Source organism: Spironucleus salmonicida, chromosome 5 (genome assembly GCF_000497125.1).
Source record: "Spironucleus salmonicida strain ATCC 50377 chromosome 5, whole genome shotgun sequence".
In the NCBI taxonomy this organism is placed as follows: domain Eukaryota; phylum Fornicata; order Diplomonadida; family Hexamitidae; genus Spironucleus; species Spironucleus salmonicida.
The window spans coordinates 108,716-132,284 of NC_090600.1; the positions used below are offsets into that span (position 1 = coordinate 108,716).

Genomic DNA, 23,569 nt, shown 5'->3' on the forward strand with positions numbered 1-23,569 from the left:
TCTGATTTATACTATAAATGAATATTTTTCCAAAGCATTATTGTTACTAAATATTTAAATATAGATTAATATTTTATTGTAATTCTAAACTTAGAAACATAAATTATATGAATGTCTATATTTATTGCTACTAATATTAACGTGATAAAGCCCCTAATAAACTTTGCAACTCCTTGTTTGCTATTATTTGTAGATTCTTCTCTACTTTTATATTAAACAAATTTTAAGATATAATTTTGATAATATGAATATTAAATTTTTCTTATTCTATAATTTAACACTGAAAGTGTCATTTGATAAAATAATTTTTTATCTATAAATTAAAGAGTCTATAGTTATACGTTTGCTAATTAAATATGATCTTTGAGTTAAGAATAGCAGTACGTAATATTAGATATACAGAATTTTATCAAAATATCTAATTGCTTCTTTATTATAAGTTATGATAAACTTATATTAAGTGTAAACAATCTAAAATAATACAAATAGAAAATAGTTCTTCCAAATGAAATATTAAGTATTAACACTTCATATTCATTTTGTTGACCTTAAACTGAGAGAATGCAAAATAATATTGATCATTGAGTATGGTTAATATAATTTATAATGAAATATATCTTAATAATATATACTAGATTGCTAAATAAATTAAATAGGATGACTAATGTTATTGCATTAGTTCCTTATTTTATGATAATGAGGTTTAGCTCTGTGTATTAGCATAACTTAATTTCTTCTACATTAAAGTTACTTAAATGTGATATTTCTATAAGTCAGAATTATTATACTTAGATATTAATAACAATTTAAAACTGATTTATAAGTCTTCAACTCAAAATTTGATTATTGAGATATAAATTCGCGAATATAGATGATACTAAGCTTAAAGTATACTCTATTTATCCTTTATAGTGTAATATATAAATATATAACTTATTAAATTCATCTTATATTAATATAATAGTTATATTAATAGTATTTTTATGATAATTCTTCTCTAGAATTAGCTTTTTTAGTAAAAATTGCATAATAATATGTATAGGAATTCTTTCTTTCAAGTAAATTACTTTTATAAATAATGATATTTTTACAATTCTAATAATGTTAGAAAAATAAGTACCTCCTATGTGTATTTTATTTGTATTTTCATTATTTCAATCAAAAATATTAGTTCTATTAATCGTAAAACCATATTAATAAGTTTTATAATTATACAATCATTAGTAAATAACCACTTAACACTAAATGTATAATATCTAAAAACTAATACTACCTGCCTGAAGAAAATAATATTCTAAATACTAAAATGATTAACATCACTATAATATTTTAGTAGAAGTTATTCTATACTTATAAATGATTTCTCATAATCTATAAAAGTTATTCCTGGGTTTTAATTGGAATTATATACAATTCATATTAAGCAAAAATTTATTGATTACGAGTTTTAATAATTTTTATAATGTAGTGCACAGAAGGTACATCGTTGATAGGCAATAAATGTCACGCTAATGAATGCCTCACTGGAAATGTTATTTGTGGCGGTCATGGAAAATGCTCTAAGAAAACTAACTCATGTAGATGCAAGGTTAATTTTACAAGCTTCTAGTGCACAGAATGTTCCCCAGGAATGATTTTAGTGAACAAAAATAAGCAGTGCGCGCCTAAAGATTGTATTTTTGATGACACTATTTGCAGCCAATAAGGAACTTGCACATGAACAGAAACACTGTCTTGCAGTTGTTTACCAGGATTCTCCGGAAACTTTTGTTAATGTGGTCCAGGCTTCACCTAAATAAGCGAAACCAGCCCCAAATGTGCCGAATATCTCTGTGGATCTCGTGATAATGAATGTATGGGTCTATCCGCGTGCATCCTCACTACAAATGCTCTAAACGCTGAATTTGTATGTGATGGATGTGGAACCTTATCCTAAGGTGATCCTAGAAAAGGCTGTACCTGCATAGATGGGCTAGCTTTAGTATAATTTGAATCTTAAATGACCTGCGTAGATGAATTTTGTGCCACCAATGGAACGGAGTGTCATGGGCACGGAAAATGTGGAGAGTTTGGCACCTGCGAGTGTTTTGACGACTATGATCAGTATGCTAAATGCAAAGTCTGCAGATAGGGATACAAGTTGGTCGATGCAATTTGCGTTCAGAATTTCTGCACAACAGGTAGAACTCAATGCAATAACCGTGGATCCTGTGACTTGGAAACAATAAAATGCAAATGTGAGCCAAATTTTACGGGAGATTCTTGCGAGCTCTGCAAGTATGGCCTCTAGTTCGTTAAGAACAAGACATAGTGCGCCGATCCAAACTGTGTAATTAACGATACAGTTTGTAGCGATAGTGGCTTTTGTGACACAACTTACAACCCTATTTGTTCATGTGAGAACGGTGCTAGTGGAGCAGGTTGCCAATGTCCAAAAGGGCAGACTCAGCTTACTTTAGACTTTTTAGAGTGTGGATATAATTTGTGCTAATCGTTTAGAGGTAAATGCTTCAGACGTGGGAAGTGCATTAAAAATGGAAATGAACTTTTTTGCGAAAACTGTCGTCAATTTATTTTCAATGACCCACGTTAAGGATGTTAGGGATGTCTTCCAGGTGCTAAACATTTTGGAGAACCTTCCGAATACATTTGTAAGGCTGAAAAATGTATCACTGGTGAAAGTCTTTGTAGTGGTAGAGGGGAATGTTTGAACTCTGGAATATGCAAATGTAATGATTTAAATGCAGACTCATAAACAGGTTGTAGTACGTGTGATGAACTGTTCACAATGGTTGATGATAAGTGTGTAGCAGATTCCTGTTTAGAAAGCAATTAGGAATGTGCCGGAAATGGTAAATGCCAAAATGATAAATGCATTTGTGAATCAGAGATGCTAGATGAAACAGTAAATTGTGGTGCTTGTAAATCTGTAAATATAGAATTTGAAAAAATGTGTAAGTCTTGTACATCTGAGTTAGGAATAATAAGTGGATAATGTCTTAACATGTAATGTACATAAAATTAGAAATTTAATTTTGAAAATTCAACTTGTGATGATAATATTATCATGAAAGGTAAGATTAACAGAAATTTGTTCGCTATGCTAATAGTTATTGCTCTGAGCTTGGTTGCAATTATGTCAATCGGATTCTATTTATTTGCTAGAAAGTATTTGATAAAGCATACTTATAGTATTACAGATAACTAAATTGAATCTGAAGACAAATATAATCCAGAATTAATAATATCCCATTAGGTAGCATGCTTAAATTCAGGTGATTCTGTGTGAAATTAATTTCTTTTTTAAAATACAAATGAAAAACAAAATAGGGAATAAATAATTTAATTAAAATTATTAATTAGTTGCTTTGGTAATTCTGTAAGTCAAATTAAGTTGACTATAAATTTTGAGAGCGTACTGATAAAAATATAAAATTTTAAAGGCAATGTAACTAAACGAATACTGAATAGATTCAGGAATCTTAATGTATATTGTATTGAGATATTATAATTATATATTATATAGTTATTATAATGAGCTTGTTTAAGTATAAAAATTATGAATATGTGTATGAAGAATATTTTTATAATATACGAGAATTCTCATTTTTGGCAGCTATTCAGTCAAAATATGAATTAAATTTGAAATTCTAAAAAATTAATTCTCAATATTCATTTGATAATAATATTATACTTTTCCTATCGTAAATTAGCTTACAATTTTATAAACCTTGATAATAAGTATTAATATTAACTTATTTTTATAAATACATTTTTTATCTATCAATATGCTTATATTGATAACTTAATTTCACTAACATTATATAGTCTACAATTCCAATGTAATTTAATTACATTGTCACTAAATTTTTTAATAAGACAATACGTCAAACGGCATCCAACTGCACCAGCTAGTACGGAGAGATTGCACCACTTCAGATCGTGATGGTAGAATAATTTTGAGCATTAACAAATTTCTGTAATTTCAAAAAGTGGTAACAGATTATATTTTTGGAAAAAATTATTTGCAAAATATTTCTTACAAGATTGTAAATAGTAAGATATTAATCAATAAATAAATTATATTGAGTACTTGTAATTACAATCATTATAAAAAGATAAGTGACTAAATTTAGGCTGAAATTTATTTATTATTAAACGGTGCTTTGTATTTCAGATTCAAATTTCTTATTTTTTTAAGGTTTCTTAATAAAATTAACATTATTAAATCTATATAAATTATAAAAATAATATTAAATTAAACAATTAGTATAATTTAGTCATTTACAATCACTATGTTATAGTTAACTAAGCCAAAATCAATTCAAATGACAATCACATCTCGTACACTCCTATCATCCTAACCTAACCTCTTTAAACAGCTATTCTTTCTCTATGCTTCTCTAATAGCCTGATTCCATCATTTAAAAGACCCTCACAATTTTGACCATATGCATCTTTAAGTGCTTTTAGTCTACAATATTTAGTCATGTTATCAAGTAAAAATATACCTTATTATGCTTTTTTTGCCATTCTAAGCCATCTAACACTAGTCACCAGAAGCTACCAAAATTCTGTTAGTTTAAATTCGCTAAAATCAACATCCTAAACATTCTTCACTAAACACTGAGTGATAGCTTCTAATAGTAACTTATCATCTTTTTAACGAATTGCTAATTGAACAGCTGCAGCATATTTATCTTCATTTAATGCATTATTGAATAATTATGCATTTAAAATTTCTTATACCTTTTCATTTTCTCTTAGTATATTTTTCTCTTCTGTATTATTATACATTTCTAGTATTTTACCATTACTGGTACCTATTAAAACTGCATCACTATCCCAATAGAATGAAAATGTACCAAAATCTGTTCTTTCTTCTTCAATTTCTTCATTTAACTTAATAGATTTTTTAAGACTTTTCGTTACCAAAATATCTTATGCGAATTCCTATGTTGATAATACAAAATCGACTTCACCAGTACCAATATTATGAACAGATATAATACCAGAATTTTATAAACAAAGAACTTATTTTTCATTTAGAAATTATGCTCTAACGACAGGAAAATTGAAATTTTCAATAGTTTTTACGACTTTCAGCTCAGAACTTGCAAACTAAACGATACGTACTCTCTTATCTCCACACGCCACAACTAAATACTTACCAAATTATGATATTCCCCATATTGTCCGTTTCGATAAATTAGGTATAGAGTGTATCAATTATATATTTGACTAGTCTGAATCAATTGAAATAGAACGTTTTTTATTAACTTTTCCAGTAAAAATGTCAAAAATACTGATAACCTCCTATTTTTACGTTTTAGTTACATGACCTACATTCCACAGTGACAAAGCTTTATCAGCACTTCCAGAAACAAGTAGTTCCGTTGAAATAAAATGAATATCATTTATAAAGTCCATATGTGCAGTTACTTTCTCGAAGGCTGGAGTAAATTTTCCAGAGTTATCTAAAAATAGGTACTTTTAAAGCTCTAAAGTGTATATCTGCTTGTCGCAAGAATATGCTAAAATCGCACGTGTCTTAGTATGAGTGAATGCTAATGCGGTAACTTGTTAGCTTGTTTACAAACTAATTTCCAAAAATGGAACTAACTGCTTCTAGATTGTTTATTCGAAATTTGGTTAAATTTATAAAAATTAACCAATTTCTTAATTTTCAAAAGTTACCTCTTTTTCACGCCAAAAAATTATTTAATCTGCACTAGCTGACATAACAATTTTTTCATCATCTAAATCAAATGTTTAGATATGAGTAACTACCTCCACATGACCTGAAACGGCAATGCAGAAGTTTTGCGATTTTTAATTATCGAAAATGTAAAATGAGCTAGAAGATCCAGAAAATACAAATTTATCATTAAATTTTGCGATTGCAAGAATTTCCCCAAACTGTGAGGAAGAAGCTGAAAGTGTTTTAGTAAAAAATTCGTTTTCGATCAATATTGAAGTAGACAGATCGATAATGAAAATCGTGAGTTCATAGTCTATAACGAATAGATAATTTTACAAAATTTCTATTTAAATGCAATTTGAAATTCGTTTTCCATTCGAAAAAATAGGATAAATTGCGCTGAACACAAGCTCTTTGTTGAACTATATTTAGCTCAAATCGACAATTTGGAGCTGCCCATCATCGTTGATACAAATGAGTTTCGTTCCGTGCTACTTCATTGAGTAAAATTTAGTGTTTAAAAAGATGTTTCGACTAATGACTTGGTTTTGTTATATCGCTAGAGAGTTATCACGTCCAGATGTTAATAGTGAATTTTCGTAAAATATACCGGCACAGGGTACATGTTCAGATACTTCGTTTATATCAGTTGCGCTGAGCTAAATTGTCTTTTCTGAATAAATAATTACTGCTTAGTCTTAGTTAATTTCTACTGAAACTGCTTTTGAGACATTTTAAAATTGCTATATTTACTTAAAATTATTGTATAACTTAGCAGAATTTCCATGACATGCTGCGAGGAACTAACCATCTGCAGCGAGTAAATGTGGTGGTGTTTGAAGGGAAATTGAGTGGAGTTTGACCATTTCAGCATCAAATTAGGTGATAAGCCCAGAATTTTGGTTGATTTTAAGGTCAAAGGCTATGTAAATTGTTGTTTGGGAGGTTGTAATAGCAGTGATTTCGTTATCAAAATCGATAGATTTCTCCAGGCTAAGAGATGGAATTTGTAAGAAAAATAATGTATTGCGGTGTACTGAAAGAATTTGATTGTTAAATATAGTAATTGGAATCTTCGAAGTCACCTGAGTAAGTAGAGTCTGGGGGTCTGAAAGGGAGGAAATGTTCATTTTAGGAAGTGGAAAATGGAGTGATATTTTATTAATACATATATAGTAATTTCTAAATATTGAAAAGCTGTGAGAGATTGCATTAATAGAGATTTAAAAAGGCTTATATTTTGTAACATTTGATACTCTATAATTTCTATAAGATTTCACACCTGGTTAGAGCGATAAGTACATTTTAATGATTATTATCAATATTGTAAATAAAACTATATCGATCAATTAGTGTAAATATTCATGTGAGTTTCTATTTGCATAATTTTGATGTTAATTAATAGTTCGCTTTCTTATTTTATAGCATCTTAATAGTATCTATAAATATTAATACATAAAATAAAAACGAAAACTATAAGTATTATGTATTTTGTTTTATAATATTATACTATAATTTAAAAATGGTTGAATCAGGAACATGAATATCGACTTTACCTAGTGCAAACATAACTTCTTTAGCTCTATAGGGAGTCTAACTTCATAATATTATAAGCCATATAAAAAAGAAATTTTATTTCGATTGGATTGTACCTGAGTAACAGGTACTACTGTATTCAATTGTAAAACTTGTGTCGTAGGAGCATGCACCTATTGTTTAAAATAGACCTTCCTCAAAAGCTAAAGGTGTATAATCTGTATCAAAAATTATGCATATCGTGTAGCTATCAATACATGCAATAAGTATAATATTAGTTTTAAATTAGAATCTACAACTTTAACGTGTTACAAAGATTGTCATTCAAGTAACGATTCTTAACGCACCACAGATGGTTTTGTGGCTAAAACCCCAAAAGATGTTATTCTTATGATGACAAATGTGCATTATTCTCCTTAAAAACTTGTTGTAATAACTGTAAAGATTTATTATAAGTTAAAAATATTGCTTGAACATGTGAAATTAAATGTACTAATAACCTTAATGGTTAATCTAGTAAAAATGGAGTCAATACCGTATGTGCGAAGATTAGACTTCTCAATATTTTTGCAACGCCTAATTGAATTATGTTTCTTGTGCCAAGAATTATAATAACTGTAACACATGTATGCTTGGTGTAGGAAAAAATTATATTTTTGTTTGTCTTCAATGTGTACATAGATATTAAAAAATGATAGTTTTTACTGGATTACTAAAAGCAGTTCTAATAACACGATTGATAATGATGCCGTCATAGGTATCGGTACATCATTATGGTAGTAGGTAGTGCAGTTGGTGGGGGTTAAGCTTAATATTTTATCAAAAAGGTAAGAAGTTAAGACTATTTAATAATAATATTTTTCTGATATTAATCCTAACTAGTTAAAACTATATTATCTTGTCATCAGAGTATAAAATCAACATTATCATCGATTTTAGTGTTATTTTTTCCATACTCATGAATTATACAAACAATTAATTTAGATTATACTACTAAAATAACATTAATCTAGGTCATTATTTATTCCAAATTATCTAAAAATTAACTATTTAAACACCTAAAATTTAATCATTCTAATTTTGATTAATACTATTTTTATAAATAATAAAACATAGCGTTATAGCATATTCATGAAGCAATTGTAAGTTAAAGTATGATATCTGTTCAATAGTTTTATTGAATGACTCTATATCAAATATGATTAAATCTTACAGTTTTACATAAAAATGTATTTGATAAATTCTTTGAGTAATTTTAATAGTTTTATTTACATATATTTAAACCTTATAATTGCATTATACTAAATTTTTAGTTGCAATAAATGGTAAATATTTACTTCAATATAAACAATAATGAATTTTTTGTAATTATAACTTTTAATTTAATCCGGATTTAGTCTGGAAAATAAAATTATTAATATTTACTAATATATTACATAATAGTTATTATATAATTAGTGAATAACTAAATTTAACAACTTACTCTCAGTATTACAGCTTTAAGAGCAATTCTTCATTTTTAAGATGATGAGATTTAATAATTTAATATTTATTATGAATACTACACCATATATGTTTATATTAGAATTTTAAAATAAACTACTAAAAAATTAATACATTTTATTGCATTAAAGAGTATACCTATAAAAAACATATTGGTTTAATAATGACTGAACACTCAGATCATAAAGACTAAAGAAGTTTTTAATCTATGAACCAGGGGAATAATACAAAAGACAATACTAAATAAAATACAGTACAAGCAGCAGCAGATCCTGATAACTGTTATTCATATTATTCAGAAGCCCCATCTGAATGCGCAGAATGTATTCGAGGTTATTTTTTGAAAGATAAAAATTGCGTTAAATGTACTGATCCATGCCTTACCTGTATGAATGCTATTAATTGTGAAAGTTGTGTAAGAACACATGAAATGAAAAATGACAAATGTATAGAAAAGTAAGGATGGTTTAATGAATGTGACCAATAAAATTCATGTAAACTTGGGACATATTGCTAAAAAACTAAAAGCGGTAATAGATGTATTGGATGCATATCACCTTGTTTAACTTGTAAGAACTAAAATTAATGTTTATCTTGTGCAGATACTCATGAAATGAACACTGATCAAAGTTGTACGTTAAAATGTAAATCTAAAAAATTGGATAACGCGTGTATAAGCAATCGTTAAGTTATATGTGGAAGTCCAGAATAAAAAACTGCATGTGTATGTGGATATTACAATAAAAACTGTTTGACTTGTTAATAATATATACCTGTAGTACCAGAACCAGGTATATGCACTGATAAATTGTGTAAATGTGATCCTAATGCAATTGAGATTTGTACAGGATGTATTGGTATGGATTACTACCTCTAGAAAAATAAATGTGTGGCAGTCATAGGGCCATACTCTTGCAAAACATGTCTTCCTGGTTATTAATTAAATAATGGTTCTTGTAATTTTTGTTTAGATGGATATTAAAACATTGGAGATTTTTGTTTCTTAAACTAAGTCGAGGAGGATGAAGAACAAATTGTACCTAATAATATTTCTGTTGGAATTATAACTGGGATTGTCATTACAATAATTATAGTTGTTACAGGAGTTGCAGCCACTATCACATATTAAATTATTAGAAAATTAAAAAAGTGATAGATACTAAATATTTATAATAACTATTTAGCTATTTTAAAATTGAAATAGTAAGAATAAAGAACTTAATGCGATATAAGTCTATTTTAAGCCTTAATATAATATTCAGAAATAAAAATAAGCAATCATTAGTCGGAACCTATAGGCTGAAAAGCCTCTGCACTAACAATTCTTTGCACGGTGGGGGCTGTTATAATATTTTCTATTACCTATTACCAAGGAAATACTAGTTACTTCCAACAGCTTCTTTCTTTTGGTTCTGACCAAACTTTTTTTGTTCTATCTAGCAAATTTGCAACAGCTCTTGGAGTAGAAGGTGGTAATTTCATATCAGCAAATTCAGACTTAACTTCAGTTTGAATAAACTAAACCTCTTTTACAATATTAGTGAGACCTGTAAATGAGAAGGGCTTGAAAAACTCATTATCTATAGAAGTTAAACATTCAAACAATGAAGTTCCTTAAATATGATCTGGATATACTCGAAAGCTAGATTTTGAATCAGATTCGAAAATATGGCAGTCTAAATCTATCTCATTGAGTCTAAATCCATTTTAATGATCTTTTTTAATCTAATAATAATCTCCTTTATTAATTTCTTCAAACAATGCAGGATAAGTACAAAAATCAGTAAATTTACCCATAAATATACAGTCAGGTTTTTATACAACAAATCCACATTATTAGAAAAATAAATACTCAAGATAATTTTACCTACTTTCATGATATTATGCTATATATTAATATATTATCTCTTTTTTCTCAGCATCACCAAACCTATAATATAGCTAAGCCATTAACTTTTAACTGTAACTAAATTTATTACATAGAAATTCAATTCTTTCTTTAGTGAATATTTATTCTAGTATTTATATATTACTGCTTCTAACTACTTAAAAACACTTCTCCCAGAACTCACAATTTGAGATCCCCCAACATTACCTAACAATTTCCATACTACTTTAGAATTTACCATGGGCAAGAAACCAACCTAATAAATAAAGAATAGTTGTTTCACGTTATTGATCAATCTTTTCAATTTAGTCACCTTCAACAATTGTTTTTTCGTCACTAAAAGTATTAAAAACTTCTCCTGCCATATCGCTTAGAACAATTTCAGCAACGTCACTTCTAAGACTATTTGTTAAAATCTCGCTAAGAACAATTTTTAGTAACTAACTCTCCTTTACCATATTTCCTCGCTAAATAACACCAACTGCAATTTCACGCTTGGAACTTTCGTTCAAATTTGTAACCTCAATTTCGAACATTTTTTCGAGACTAGTTCTAGTAATAATTTATGCCAAATTCCTAATTGGCGTGAACTAAAATGATGCACAACGTAATGCTATATCAGCAGTGAGAATTTCGTTAAAATTTGTACGATATAGCGAAATTTCAAACTGATATTAAAATCTAGAAGCAATATAACGTTGTGGATATATCTCAGATTTAGCTTATGTTAGTTACTATTCTAAAGCAAAAATTTATTGAAATATATGAAGTTTTTGGTTCTTATTTGCAGTTTGCAACTAAGCATGTAATGTCTCATATTGACTTGTATATGAATTTGACTCTTCATCAATTTCGAGAGTTTGATCTCTTATATCAGTAGTGATTGGGCTTGAAAATGGAACAAGTTAATGTACCCTTAAAACAGCTTATTTAGCCTAATCAATTGAATCTTTGACACGTGGTGATGCAGCAAATAGAAGAATTGATAGGTAACGCTCCCAGAGCGGTTTAGAAGCTGTAGATACACCATGCCGAGAAATTGCTTGGTTTAACTGATTTTAAAATATTAAAAGTGGTTGGAAGAGAGGGTCTTCCTTCTAAAGAGTGTAGTTTGTAGTGGATAGAATTTAACCAGACACTGCACGGTCAAAATCGCGAGCCAATTCTTCGGGGAGTTCTTTTTGCATCTAAAATTATAGCATATTGAAGTAGTCGAGAACTTCAGATATAGCATCTGGATTGAATGATGGGAACTGCTTATTCGACATTTGTGGAATGGTAAACTTAATATTTATATATTTATATAATATTCGAATCATTATAGACGAAAATGGAATGTTATAGAAGATTAAGAATTGGAAAGAATTTGAATAGAAAAATGTATAAATAGTCATATAGCATATTCAATGTTAAAAATTTAGATATAACATAGTAAATTAATTAATTATTATTATTTACTAAAATACTACAAGGTGATAATTTCTTAGATAAACTACTTATAATTGAACATCTCAACACAGAAACAACATCATATTCAATAGAAAATTAGCTTATTTTCTGTAAAGTGCTATTTGCCCTAACTGTATAATCCGATTTGTCATATACATCAGTAAAAATAACTAAATAAGCAATATAATATTTCAAATTTAGCCCTGATACTACTATATAGTATATAGGAAATATTATTTCAGATGATGCTTCATTTATATTAGAGTTTGAACAGGAAATAGATGAATATTTAAGAAAATTCGATCCAGATCTTTAATATTTTTCTATTTATACATGGTTTGCATAAATATTTGCCCGTGTGACCCAAAACAATGTTCTCTAATATCAAATTGAAAAAATTTATTAGGGATTGATGTAAAATATTCAATTAGCTGATGATGGGGAGATGTTAAATAATTTAACGTTTTTCTTTATTTATGTTACAAGAGGAAAACAATCGTACAATATAGATTATTAATTTTTTAAGACCATGACTACTCTATCTGCAAAAGCTAGTATTGAAGAATCGTTGCTCAAGAAGTCGTTCGACAATAATCCAGAATTTGCTTAAGAATATTTGAACACAGAAGAAAATAAGCCTTATTTAACACTTTGTATTCAATAAGATAATATTGATTATATATATAATCTACTCGATTCTAATTAATACTATGATAACTATGATGCTATTCAGTGTATTTTAGCTAATAAATTATAAATAAATGAACTTTATTAAGGAAAATTAATGTTATTTCTTAATACTATAAAATTAGAAGACGAAGAGCTTTATTAGGAGTATAAGTAGTAACTAGACTACCTACCTTTAATAAAATTTTTACCTGATATTTGATGTGAATGTATACAAAATAATATAAATATAAATATAATATTGATAACATAACTACTCAAAATATAATGAAGTGCCTTGCTCCTATGGTTGAAGGGTCAGAATATCCTTTTAGACAGCTGGTATCACATTTCGGAGTAACACATTTCTGGAGCCCAATGTATAACGTAACCATGCTTAAAAGTAATGAAAAATAAATTTAATAAATTATTAGAACAATTAAGTAGGAGAATAGAAATATCATAGTTTAGTTAGCTGGAAATAATCCAAATGACTTTGAAGAAATTATTGCCAAGCTGAAGGTGGTAAAGAATATAGAATATTTTGATTTAAATTTAGGTTGTGCTTAGGTATGTGCATAAAGAGGGAATTTCGGTTCATATCTTATGGAAGAACGGGATATAATTTAAAAAATACTATAAGTTTATTCTAATAATCAAGTATAAATTTCAGTTAAAACTCGAATTTTTAGTAGTATAGATAAAACTAAAGATTTTATCGAATTTTTAATAAAAAATAACGTAACAATGATCACCTTGCATGGAAGACTTAGTAAATTAAAATTAGGATGCTTTTCTGGTGATGCATTAATGTAAGATACGGTAACGCTGTTAAAGGATATGTAAAAAAAGTATGTCTACGTCAAATTTATATATAATGGTGGGATTTATTCATATAATCAAGTGGAACATTTAAATTAAATGGGAATTGGAGCTATGAGTGCATAAATTATATTATAAAATCCAATGCTTATGACTCCTTAGGAAAGTTTTCCTATATTAGATTAATATTGGTATGATAAATTTGAGCAGTTTAATCTAGACTAAAATATACTATAAGACATAAAGTATAACGAAATCCAAAGTTTTGACATTACAAATTTATATCTGTCTGTATCAAATGATAAATAAAATCTTGTTATAAAAAAACAGGTAGTTCCCATGTTATTTGATACAAAATAGTAACGTATCAATAGAATTAAAGCATGTTACTTATTCTGCCATTATTGTGAATATGCATCGCAAAATAACTTAGAAGTTACTATTAGTTGTGTCTTATCTATCTCTATGTCATTATTTGGGCGAGATTTTCTTAAATATCAAACAGATTTACGAGATCAAATTGTCTAAAAGGACTATTCACATATTACAGACCACGAGAGAATTATGAAAAGATGTTAAATAATTAAAACAATTTGTTAAGAAGCTGTTAAAAGGTTAATGGACAATAAAGGGTTTTAAAAACATAATTATTAAAAAATAGATGAAAAGTGACTGTCAATTATCTTATAAAATAATTTATTTGCAGGTTACTTCAATATTAGTAACAAGTTTACTTTCCTAAACGAACTTTATATCTTTCCATATTAATTTAAAAGATGATGTTCCTTAGGGGAAGTAATACATCATATTTTCAGGATGTGGAAATAATTCTTATTAAGCTTTTAATAATTTCCCACAATAACCATCACAAATTATCGAAACATAACCCATTGTCATGTCCTTGATGAGGGCGGTAACGAGATCGGTCGAGTGCTCCATGGTAGGGGAAGTGTTGACCTCTAGACACCACACCTGTAAATCTGCATCTAAAATAAAATCGTAACCGAACATTTCAAAGCCATTTTGCTCTCCAAACCGGAAGCGGGCTGCATGGATGGTTGCCAGGACGATACGTGCCATGTCGTACATAATGCGGTCTCCGAGCGAGTCGAATTTTTTTGCAGAATCATATTTAGATGTCAATAGTTCAGGATGTGATGTAAAGTCGTAAATACCAGCCAGATACTCACACATCTAAGAAAAATGCCACATGTTGCCATCGATACTAGCACCAAATGACTCTGCATGCCGTTGGACGGAATTATTGGATAGATGTATAAACGGATTATTTAGATCAGTATTTGAATATTTTGCTGAGCAGAAGCGCAAGTATGGGCGAGTCCACTACCATATTACCAGAGGGTTTACAGAAGAAACTAACACCCACTACCGGATATCAAACTTGTAGCCATGTATCAATAACGGTCGTTCAACGTACTTCTGAATAATATATTTGTCATCCTTGTCGATTAGATCCTCATCTGGAAGGGCCTCTAATTAGTCACAATCTAACGTCAAAAGCTATCGCAGGTTATCGCTAGCAAAAATACCTCTCCCCCGTGACTTACCGCTTGGCTTGCAGATCCATATATTATTGAAATCGTTCAGCATCGATTATTGAAAATTTTTTTAAAAGTTAGCAATTAAAAATGTATATTCTCTTTTAATTATGTCTTTTGGTAAAATAATTATTCTACTTAAATATATCTCCTAATTTTCTATTTAATTGATAGATAAATCAAGATTCTTATCATAATATGATGGAAACTGAGTCATAGGATAATCCTTAGGTATATTTATAATAACTACTTAAGTAAAATCTTTATCACATGTATCAAAATAATCTGATTAAATAGGAAAATCATCAATTAACCTAGGATTTAACCAAGCTCGCAAAATAATAAAGGAACATTAAACCTAGTAAGTGAAACTTTCTATATTAAATTCTAATTCATTGCAGTTACGAAGAATTTTAATAGCTTCTAGTAATGTATATTAGCGTAAAAACTCAAAACTCTCATCATTTTTATCAAAAATCATTGTTTTTTGTAATGGTTATACCTTAAAACTTATTGGAAAAAACTATTACCAATCTATATCCACCTCAGCATTTCTTAATGTTTTTTGTAATAAACTTTTAACTGTTAACTAGTTATTTGATTTTATATGGTTTGCAAACTAAAATTATGTTAGTAATTAGAAATTTATGTCTATTGCTCTAACACAAAATCTTAAATTTACATTCATATCATTTATATTTAATGTAAATAAAAATCCACGTCTTTGTAGTTCATATTTAATATCTATAAATTTTTCATCAATATAAGCGATATTTTATACCTAAGTCATGAAATTTTCACGAAACTCTTACACAGAATTCTATTTGGCTTATTTTAGCAACTAAATAAATGGAATATTTTATGTTTCATATAATAATTTATCACATTACGATTTCATTTTTCTTTCAAATAGGCGAATAGCTTCCATTGAAAAATATCCTAATAATTATATGGCAATTTCATTATTTTATGGAATCATAAAAATATCCTATTTGAAAATACGATTTTATTTTGTTGGACTTTAAAGTGTTGCTGATAGCTACGGAAATTTAATCATTTTAATATGTGGTAATTTAATCAATTACTTATTTTAATGCACTAAATCTACTGTTTTATTTAATGTATTTTTTTAGGTCATTACAAATTTTTGTTATAAATTTTTTATATCTAATAGTATATATTTTTAAAATGAGCATAACACGGATAAAATCATAGGTTAATTTACCTATGATTAAAATAGCTTAGCCTAAGAAAAATTTACATAAATAACCAAAAAGTTGTCGAAGCGAATCTGCATATCCAGTTACATAATTTTCCTCAAATTTTATACCAACTTTTTAAGGATTTCATTATTATCCTCGTGATACTTCAAAAATAACCTAAAATAAAGATAGAAACCTTTTAGTGACTTAAAAATCCTTTTCTCGTACCTAAAAGCAAAAATTTTAAAATATGCCTGAAAGTCTAGATTATCGGCAATATGCATAAAATTTTTTTATGATCCCATTAAAAGGATTGAACTTTATTTATCCAAAAGAAGTCTTATTCTTAACAAAGAAATTTGAGAGGAAAATAAAAATATCAACCTAATAAATACTTTAACTAAAAGCATTAGAAAATAACTTATATATTTAATTCAAAACAGAAGCTAAAGAAACTTCTTCATTTTTTACATAATTTTTCAATAAAGTTGTGCCAAATATAGCTATTTTTAATGGAGCCTTTCCAACTTTCCGCGAGGAGTTTGCTAAGCGGGGTTTTATAATAAATCCAGATTTAGAATCTGAGTGTTTCAATGTAAAATTCGTAGTTAAAATTGCGGATGCAAAATGGGATAATTTATATCCATTTTAGTATATTAACCATATTCAAGGAATGATCTACTTATCTATTAAAGGAATGATTATAGAAACTTTAAAAACAGAGGTTGATATTGAAGCAACGGACTATTTTCCTCTGGCATATCGAGTACTTACAGATGCAGGGGGAAAAGGTAGAATTTAACCAGGTAATAATGATGATACGTTAAATTTTTTTGATGATTATATAAATTTGGAGGCATGTAAGAAAGTGAAAAGATTTATTGAAATAATTTGCGATTAGTAAATTGTAAAGTAGTAAAAAGAATGGAATGAATATGTTTAAGAAAAAGAGAAAACAATCATTTAGGAATATAATGAGGAAAATATTGAAAATAAGCTGGATATAATTAAATATGATTTTTTTAATATAGCTGAAAATTCTGAATAGTAAAAGCAGTTTTGGATTTCATAAAAATAAATTTTGGAAGCAATGCATATTTTAAGATATTATTTACAAAATCGAATTATTGACAATTTTCCAGTTTAATGTGATATAATTGATAATATAACTGAAGGGGAAATTATATAATTAATTCCTAATTATCCTTTATAATACCCAATTACGTATACTAAACATGAATACATAGTAACGTCAGGAAAAGGATTAAAGTATCTAGATAAACTTTCACTCAGTTCATTATAGTTGATATTTTTTGAATGTGAATTTCTATTACAGTAATTTAAAAGAAATTCGAAATAATCGATGCTGAACGATTTCAATAATATATGGATCTGCAAGCCAAGCGGTAAGTCACGGGGGAGAGGTATTTTTGCTAGCGATAACCTGCGATAGCTTTTGACGTTAGATTGTGACTAATTAGAGGCCCTTCCAGATGAGGATCTAATCGACAAGGATGACAAATATATTATTCAGAAGTACGTTGAACGACCGTTATTGATACATGGCTACAAGTTTGATATCCGGTAGTGGGTGTTAGTTTCTTCTGTAAACCCTCTGGTAATATGGTAGTGGACTCGCCCATACTTGCGCTTCTGCTCAGCAAAATATTCAAATACTGATCTAAATAATCCGTTTATACATCTATCCAATAATTCCGTCCAACGGCATGCAGAGTCATTTGGTGCTAGTATCGATGGCAACATGTGGCATTTTTCTTAGATGTGTGAGTATCTGGCTGGTATTTACGACTTTACATCACATCCTGAACTATTGACATCTAAATATGATTCTGCAAAAAAATTCGACTCGCTCGGAGACCGCATTATGTACGACATGGCACGTATCGTCCTGGCAACCATCCATGCAGCCCGCTTCCGGTTTGGAGAGCAAAATGGCTTTGAAATGTTCGGTTACGATTTTATTTTAGATGCAGATTTACAGGTGTGGTGTCTAGAGGTCAACACTTCCCCTACCATGGAGCACTCGACCGATCTCGTTACCGCCCTCATCAAGGACATGACAATGGGTTATGTTTCGATAATTTGTGATGGTTATTGCGGCTTATTGGTTTAAACTAATGATTTTTAAATGTTTCCAAAAATTTTAAATGGATAAGAACAATTTCCACAAGGATTAAACAGCTGGGTATTAATTTGGAAAGATGATATTAAATAATAAGAAGAATTTTTATTACCTGGTTTAGAAGTAAAAGGCGAGTAAATCAAGCTTCCAAAAATAGTTCCATGTAAACAGTGATTGTATTATTATCTAATTATATATATTTAATTATTAAATGTCTTTCGAACTTTTCACACCTGCAAAGCTGAAAAATAAATCAAATTTATCATTATCATTTGAGTAACATTTATTCTAATCCAAAATCATAATGTTTATAGTATAAAATCAGCTTTATTAAAAGATATTTTGTTGTGTTTATCTTAGTTCAATGTTATTATCAATATATCAACTATTAAATGATACACCAATGTAAGTGATGATATTAATAGCATCAACCATATTATTAGATTGCACTATGGTAATAAATACATATATTAGAATTAACAACTAAGTTATTATTCTAATGTTCTAGATTCTTTGTTAATTCATTTCTGCAATAATACGTAATTTTATCATTCATTTTTACAATTCCACTATTAATATATTCTATTTTAAAATTGGATCTTATGTTTCTAGGATTGCCTATCTGTTAATTTTCATAAAATTTATTGTTTGGATTTAGGAAACAAATTGACCTTAACAATGAATAATTTATAATTTTAAATATTTTTATTTTATTATTAAAAATAATTATATTGATGATCCTTACAATTTATATTTATTATAATAGTTCCAATATATATAATAACAAAGTGTCTTTATATTCCGCTAAAAATGACTAGTACACTAAATCAACTTCAGTCTTAGTTTTTAGATAAAATTAGCAGAACTAATTTCATAATAAATGATGTTAATCAAACTATTACAGAATAATAAGATATAAAAGATGATTGCTTACTGTAAATTTAGAACTAAAAATAGAAAAATAATTAATATATTGACACTTTGCTATTACAAGAATAAAAAGATAATATATTATCTGTATAAAAGTTAGAAGCATCATAAGACGAGGCAGAGAGGTAACTTACAAATACAGTAGATATTGTAAATTAAAACTTTAATAATAAAACAGACTATATTCATTACTTAGAATTACAACTGTAAAAACATTTTAGGACTGAATCTGAATTAAGAATGCAGTTAGCATTGAAAAATAAATCTGTGTAAGCATTAGTAAATGATTCTATTACGTAGTATGAAGAAAAAATTGATACCTTAGTTATTGATAATGAGTTGCTTAAAAAATAAGTATAACATTTATCTGATTAAGTAAAACATTTAAGTACTTATAATTAAACTTTAGTAAAGGAAAAATAGGAACTAGGGTTTAGCCTTAAAACAGCTGAGCACCATATAATAACATCATCATAAGTAGTACAAGATTAATCACAATATTTTAATTAATCTATTGTCTAATAAAAAGATGCAACTGAAAAAGAGTTTGGTATGTTTTCTAAAATATATGTTGAGCTAAAGGAAGAAAAATAAGGACTTGAAAAATCTTTATCTTCAAAAGATTAAATGATCGATGTTTTAAGTTCCCAATTTAAGAATATGAAGGAGTAGAACTCCGCATATAAGCAATATAATAAACATTTAGAAAGAGAATTTGAGGAGATTAAGAGTAGCTAAGTTTTAGCCAATTAAGAAATAGAAATCTTGAAATCTGGTAGTGGTAATGAAATGATATCAAAAATTAATGCTCTTGAAGCAACAATTGCGGAATTACAAATATCAACATCATAATGTCAATGAAATTATTTTACATTATAGTATATTATACACTATTTATCAATATTAATAATGTAACCACCAAAAATAAATTCGATCCATACTTGGTAGGAATTTTACAGTGAAATAAAGACAAATAAAGATTGGTATCTAAAATTACCATAATTGTAAGAATTGATACAATAACTGGCTGAATCTTAAAGTGAAATTCTTGATATTGGATGTGGGTCGTCAAATTTAGCCAATGAGCTTAATGAATTAGGATATAAGAATGTCACATGTATAGATTACTTAGAATCAGTGATAAATTAAATGCAACCCTAGGTTTCTGGTAGCTAATATATTTTAATGGATGCTAAAGATTTATAGTTTCCGAATAATATATTTGATGTTGCAATCACCAAGGGAACATTAGATTTCATGCAAGAAGATATTACGGAAGTATGTTAAATTATTACGGAAATTCATCGGACTTTGAAGCTAAATGGTGCATGTATAATTGTAAGCTAGATATTACCAGAAATTATACGAAAATCTTTAAATATCGTTCAGTGGAATCATATTTATGAGAGTAATTTTGAAGTTAATAATGGATGCATTTGTAATGCATAAGCAAGAGCTGAAGTATCGGTTTTCGTGGCTTTTAAGTGAAATATTCATGTTTTATAATAAAATAAATATATTGGCAAATCAATAAATTTAAATATGAATTATATAATAACATGAAAATATTTTCAATACATACTGTAAATTGTCCTCAATTTACAATCAATTTCATTCAACCACTTCCCTGTCATGTCAAAGATTTTTGTACAGTACGGTCGTGTCGTTATGGTTGACGCTGGTGAATTCAAGAGCAAAGTAGCTATGATCACTGATATCGTTGATTACAAGACTATATAGATTGAAGGTCCCGAGGTTAAGAGACATATCTGCCCTATCAAGAGAGTAGTCCTCACTGAATTCGTCCACTCTACTGAGACACCCGTCACTTCTGCCGACTGCAAGAAGGCTTTCAATGCTGAAAAATTCGTTGAAAAGTTCGCCGCAACCCAGAAAGGTAAGGAAGTCGCTTTAGAGAACAAGTATAACGCTCTCTCTGAAGTTGAAAAGATCAAACTTAACATCATGAAGAAACAGCGTGCTAGAATGATCGCCAAGGTTGCCTGCAAGTGATTTACTAATCTTGAGCAATGAGTTTTACATTTTATTTTTATGATTTTTTCACTTATTAGCTGTACTACGAAAAATCCCACTACTTAAATCGCCATATTTTTATTGTATTAGAACCCCCAGACGCACTACAAACCACAAAACCCCACTCACTGAATTAAGCACGCATCCAAATCCTCGTCGTGCCCCTCCTCGACTCCCTGCTCCTGGCTACAGGCGATCATTCGTTCGATATTTTCCTTTCCTTTGACGGCCCCGTAGCGCACTCTCGCCTCGATAAACGTGTTACCCATGTCCTCCTCGCCCTCATGCTTCTGAAGTTCGTCCCAGGCGTTTTCCATCATATTCTAATTGTCTGAGCTGTTGAAAGTGAGCTCGCTAGCAGCCGAAACTGCATACTTCGTGCTCAGATTCTATCTCTGCTGGCTCAAAACGCTACCATTTTCGCCCTGCATTGTCACTGCCAAAGTGCGGTTTGCTACCTCATAGCGCTATCTCAATAGCTACGTCCGCTGCTCAATTTTGTTCTACTGGCGCGCCCATCGCGCCTTCCACGCGAGAGAATTGATCTCGAAAAGACCACCAGCGACTACTAGGTTATCAGAAAACTAGGCAGCCAGGTCGTATATTTCAAGCTTGGAAACTAGCTCAGCGAGGCGTTTGAAAGCTGGAATCTTCATGCAATAAATATCGAGATTTTGAGAGGTCTGCGTGGCAGTTTTGAGCAGCGATAATGACTGCAGGACCTGCTAATACGTGCAGAGCATTGTGACCGGGAGCTCAGGATGGGTGAGCTCGGTGAGCGTTAGTTCGTCGCTTTTCTGATCTTTTCTGATCAATTAGTCGATTTCTTGTAAGAAATCTAATTATACACCGGACTCCTTTTGTTGAGTAAAGACTTGGCAAGCCAATTAAATCATGTTCATAATCGCAAAAATACGACCGCAATAGACGAATTCTGTGAGCTCTGATAGGTCACCAACGTTATCACCAAGAAAAACAGCAGTGTTCTCAAGTTCGTCCTAATTCGTTTTTTATATAGTTTTACGATCTTCTAGAAGCGCAAATTCGTTTAAATGGACATTCCATTTCGTTGGAATTGACTATTTATCCAAAAGGAGTTTAAATAGTTTTGGGATTTGACTAATTTCGAGGTTTGCAAAAGCTAGATTGTCATCTTTTTTGTCTTTATTTAAGTTTACATGATCGTCTTGGAGAATCTACAAATATTCGTTTTTATCTGTTGGGATAAAATGGTCCTAAAATTTACCGCCGAGAAGAACTTCAATACACTCGCTGCATTTTAAAAATTTCTAGAAAACGACATAACTAGCTTTGTAAAGATTAAACTGATTTAAACTATAGCTGAGACGTAAGAAACAACCATTTAACAGCAATAAGAATCTTAATTACTAAATTTGACTTAAATCAACATATTCTGCATCAGCTTCATAAACTACGTCCTTATCCATCAATTAACATATTTATTCACACTTAAAGCTGCCAATTTCTTTACTTATAAATTCAAATAATACATTTCTTGCTTATAATGCAAAGTGAATAACTACAGGAACAAATATTTACTTGTCAAGCTCAATCTTTTTAATCTTGGCAATAGCAGCTACTAAAGGATCCTCACGTTCAATGGTTCTTGTGAACTCTGCCGAATCAATTAATTAGAGAATATCGATTGATTTCGTTTATTAAAGTTCTGTTAAAATAGCAAATGGCATAACTAATGGGAGCATTTTAACATGAGAGCGGAGTTTATGGTTATCTAAAAACAAGTCTGAGACTTCTGATAGGGATTGAAATTTGTCAAAAAGCTAATTTTATAAACCTGCATTATCCGATGTTTCAAGGAGAATTTAAAGGCGTTGAAGAGTTTTAATGGGTAATGAAAGTGGATTATCAAATGCAAACTCTGGGAGGAAAAGAGGGGCTTCTGGACCAGCTGTAGCAATGATATCCTCAAAAGTTTGTGGTTAATTTGATCCTAAAGGCTGTGTCATATGAGTAAGGCGGAATAGATCTATGAATGCATTAATTGCACCAGATCTGATGGTTGAAAGACAAAGTTTCTAAAGATTAGAATAGTTGTCCGCCATTTTTGAAGTGAAAATAATATAAGTGCTAATATAATATTATATATTTGCATTT

The 23,569-nt window shown here is 29.1% G+C and overlaps 12 protein-coding genes across 12 annotated transcripts; 8 read left to right on the forward strand and 4 right to left on the reverse strand. All coding sequences in view use genetic code 6, as the record gives it.

Moving 5' to 3' along the window:
* Positions 1–1,855: 1,855 nt before the first annotated feature.
* Positions 1,856–3,289, forward strand: SS50377_24633 (Cysteine-rich membrane protein 2; the record flags this gene model as incomplete). The annotated part of the gene is made up of 1 exon (XM_067908474.1): positions 1,856–3,289. One exon carries the CDS (start codon positions 1,856–1,858, stop codon positions 3,287–3,289), a length of 1,434 nt encoding a protein of 477 aa, XP_067763295.1.
* Positions 3,290–4,335: 1,046 nt separating this feature from the next.
* SS50377_24634 (WD40 repeat protein) lies at positions 4,336–6,831 on the reverse strand (the record flags this gene model as incomplete). Its single annotated transcript, XM_067908475.1, has 1 exon — positions 4,336–6,831. One exon carries the CDS (start codon positions 6,829–6,831, stop codon positions 4,336–4,338), a length of 2,496 nt encoding a protein of 831 aa, XP_067763296.1.
* A 2,072-nt stretch (positions 6,832–8,903) lies between these two features.
* SS50377_24635 (Cysteine-rich membrane protein 2) lies at positions 8,904–9,893 on the forward strand (the record flags this gene model as incomplete). The annotated part of the gene is made up of 1 exon (XM_067908476.1): positions 8,904–9,893. The coding sequence occupies one exon, from the start codon at positions 8,904–8,906 to the stop codon at positions 9,891–9,893; it is 990 nt and encodes a 329-aa protein (XP_067763297.1).
* Positions 9,894–10,018: 125 nt separating this feature from the next.
* SS50377_24636 (uncharacterized protein) lies at positions 10,019–11,896 on the reverse strand (the record flags this gene model as incomplete). The annotated part of the gene is made up of 1 exon (XM_067908477.1): positions 10,019–11,896. One exon carries the CDS (start codon positions 11,894–11,896, stop codon positions 10,019–10,021), a length of 1,878 nt encoding a protein of 625 aa, XP_067763298.1.
* A 62-nt stretch (positions 11,897–11,958) lies between these two features.
* Positions 11,959–12,966, forward strand: SS50377_24637 (uncharacterized protein; the record flags this gene model as incomplete). The annotated part of the gene is made up of 1 exon (XM_067908478.1): positions 11,959–12,966. One exon carries the CDS (start codon positions 11,959–11,961, stop codon positions 12,964–12,966), a length of 1,008 nt encoding a protein of 335 aa, XP_067763299.1.
* Positions 12,967–13,031: 65 nt separating this feature from the next.
* Positions 13,032–14,237, forward strand: SS50377_24638 (TRNA dihydrouridine synthase; the record flags this gene model as incomplete). The annotated part of the gene is made up of 1 exon (XM_067908479.1): positions 13,032–14,237. One exon carries the CDS (start codon positions 13,032–13,034, stop codon positions 14,235–14,237), a length of 1,206 nt encoding a protein of 401 aa, XP_067763300.1.
* A 3-nt stretch (positions 14,238–14,240) lies between these two features.
* Positions 14,241–16,610, reverse strand: SS50377_24639 (Tubulin tyrosine ligase; the record flags this gene model as incomplete). Its single annotated transcript, XM_067908480.1, has 1 exon — positions 14,241–16,610. One exon carries the CDS (start codon positions 16,608–16,610, stop codon positions 14,241–14,243), a length of 2,370 nt encoding a protein of 789 aa, XP_067763301.1.
* Positions 16,611–16,621: 11 nt separating this feature from the next.
* On the forward strand, positions 16,622–18,643 carry SS50377_24640 (Tubulin tyrosine ligase; the record flags this gene model as incomplete). The annotated part of the gene is made up of 1 exon (XM_067908481.1): positions 16,622–18,643. The coding sequence occupies one exon, from the start codon at positions 16,622–16,624 to the stop codon at positions 18,641–18,643; it is 2,022 nt and encodes a 673-aa protein (XP_067763302.1).
* A 636-nt stretch (positions 18,644–19,279) lies between these two features.
* SS50377_24641 (uncharacterized protein) lies at positions 19,280–20,260 on the forward strand (the record flags this gene model as incomplete). Its single annotated transcript, XM_067908482.1, has 1 exon — positions 19,280–20,260. One exon carries the CDS (start codon positions 19,280–19,282, stop codon positions 20,258–20,260), a length of 981 nt encoding a protein of 326 aa, XP_067763303.1.
* A 48-nt stretch (positions 20,261–20,308) lies between these two features.
* Positions 20,309–20,887, forward strand: SS50377_24642 (Methyltransferase; the record flags this gene model as incomplete). The annotated part of the gene is made up of 1 exon (XM_067908483.1): positions 20,309–20,887. The coding sequence occupies one exon, from the start codon at positions 20,309–20,311 to the stop codon at positions 20,885–20,887; it is 579 nt and encodes a 192-aa protein (XP_067763304.1).
* A 144-nt stretch (positions 20,888–21,031) lies between these two features.
* SS50377_24643 (Ribosomal protein L14) lies at positions 21,032–21,412 on the forward strand (the record flags this gene model as incomplete). Its single annotated transcript, XM_067908484.1, has 1 exon — positions 21,032–21,412. One exon carries the CDS (start codon positions 21,032–21,034, stop codon positions 21,410–21,412), a length of 381 nt encoding a protein of 126 aa, XP_067763305.1.
* Positions 21,413–21,558: 146 nt separating this feature from the next.
* On the reverse strand, positions 21,559–23,517 carry SS50377_24644 (uncharacterized protein; the record flags this gene model as incomplete). The annotated part of the gene is made up of 1 exon (XM_067908485.1): positions 21,559–23,517. The coding sequence occupies one exon, from the start codon at positions 23,515–23,517 to the stop codon at positions 21,559–21,561; it is 1,959 nt and encodes a 652-aa protein (XP_067763306.1).
* Between the last annotated feature and the right edge of the window lie 52 nt (positions 23,518–23,569).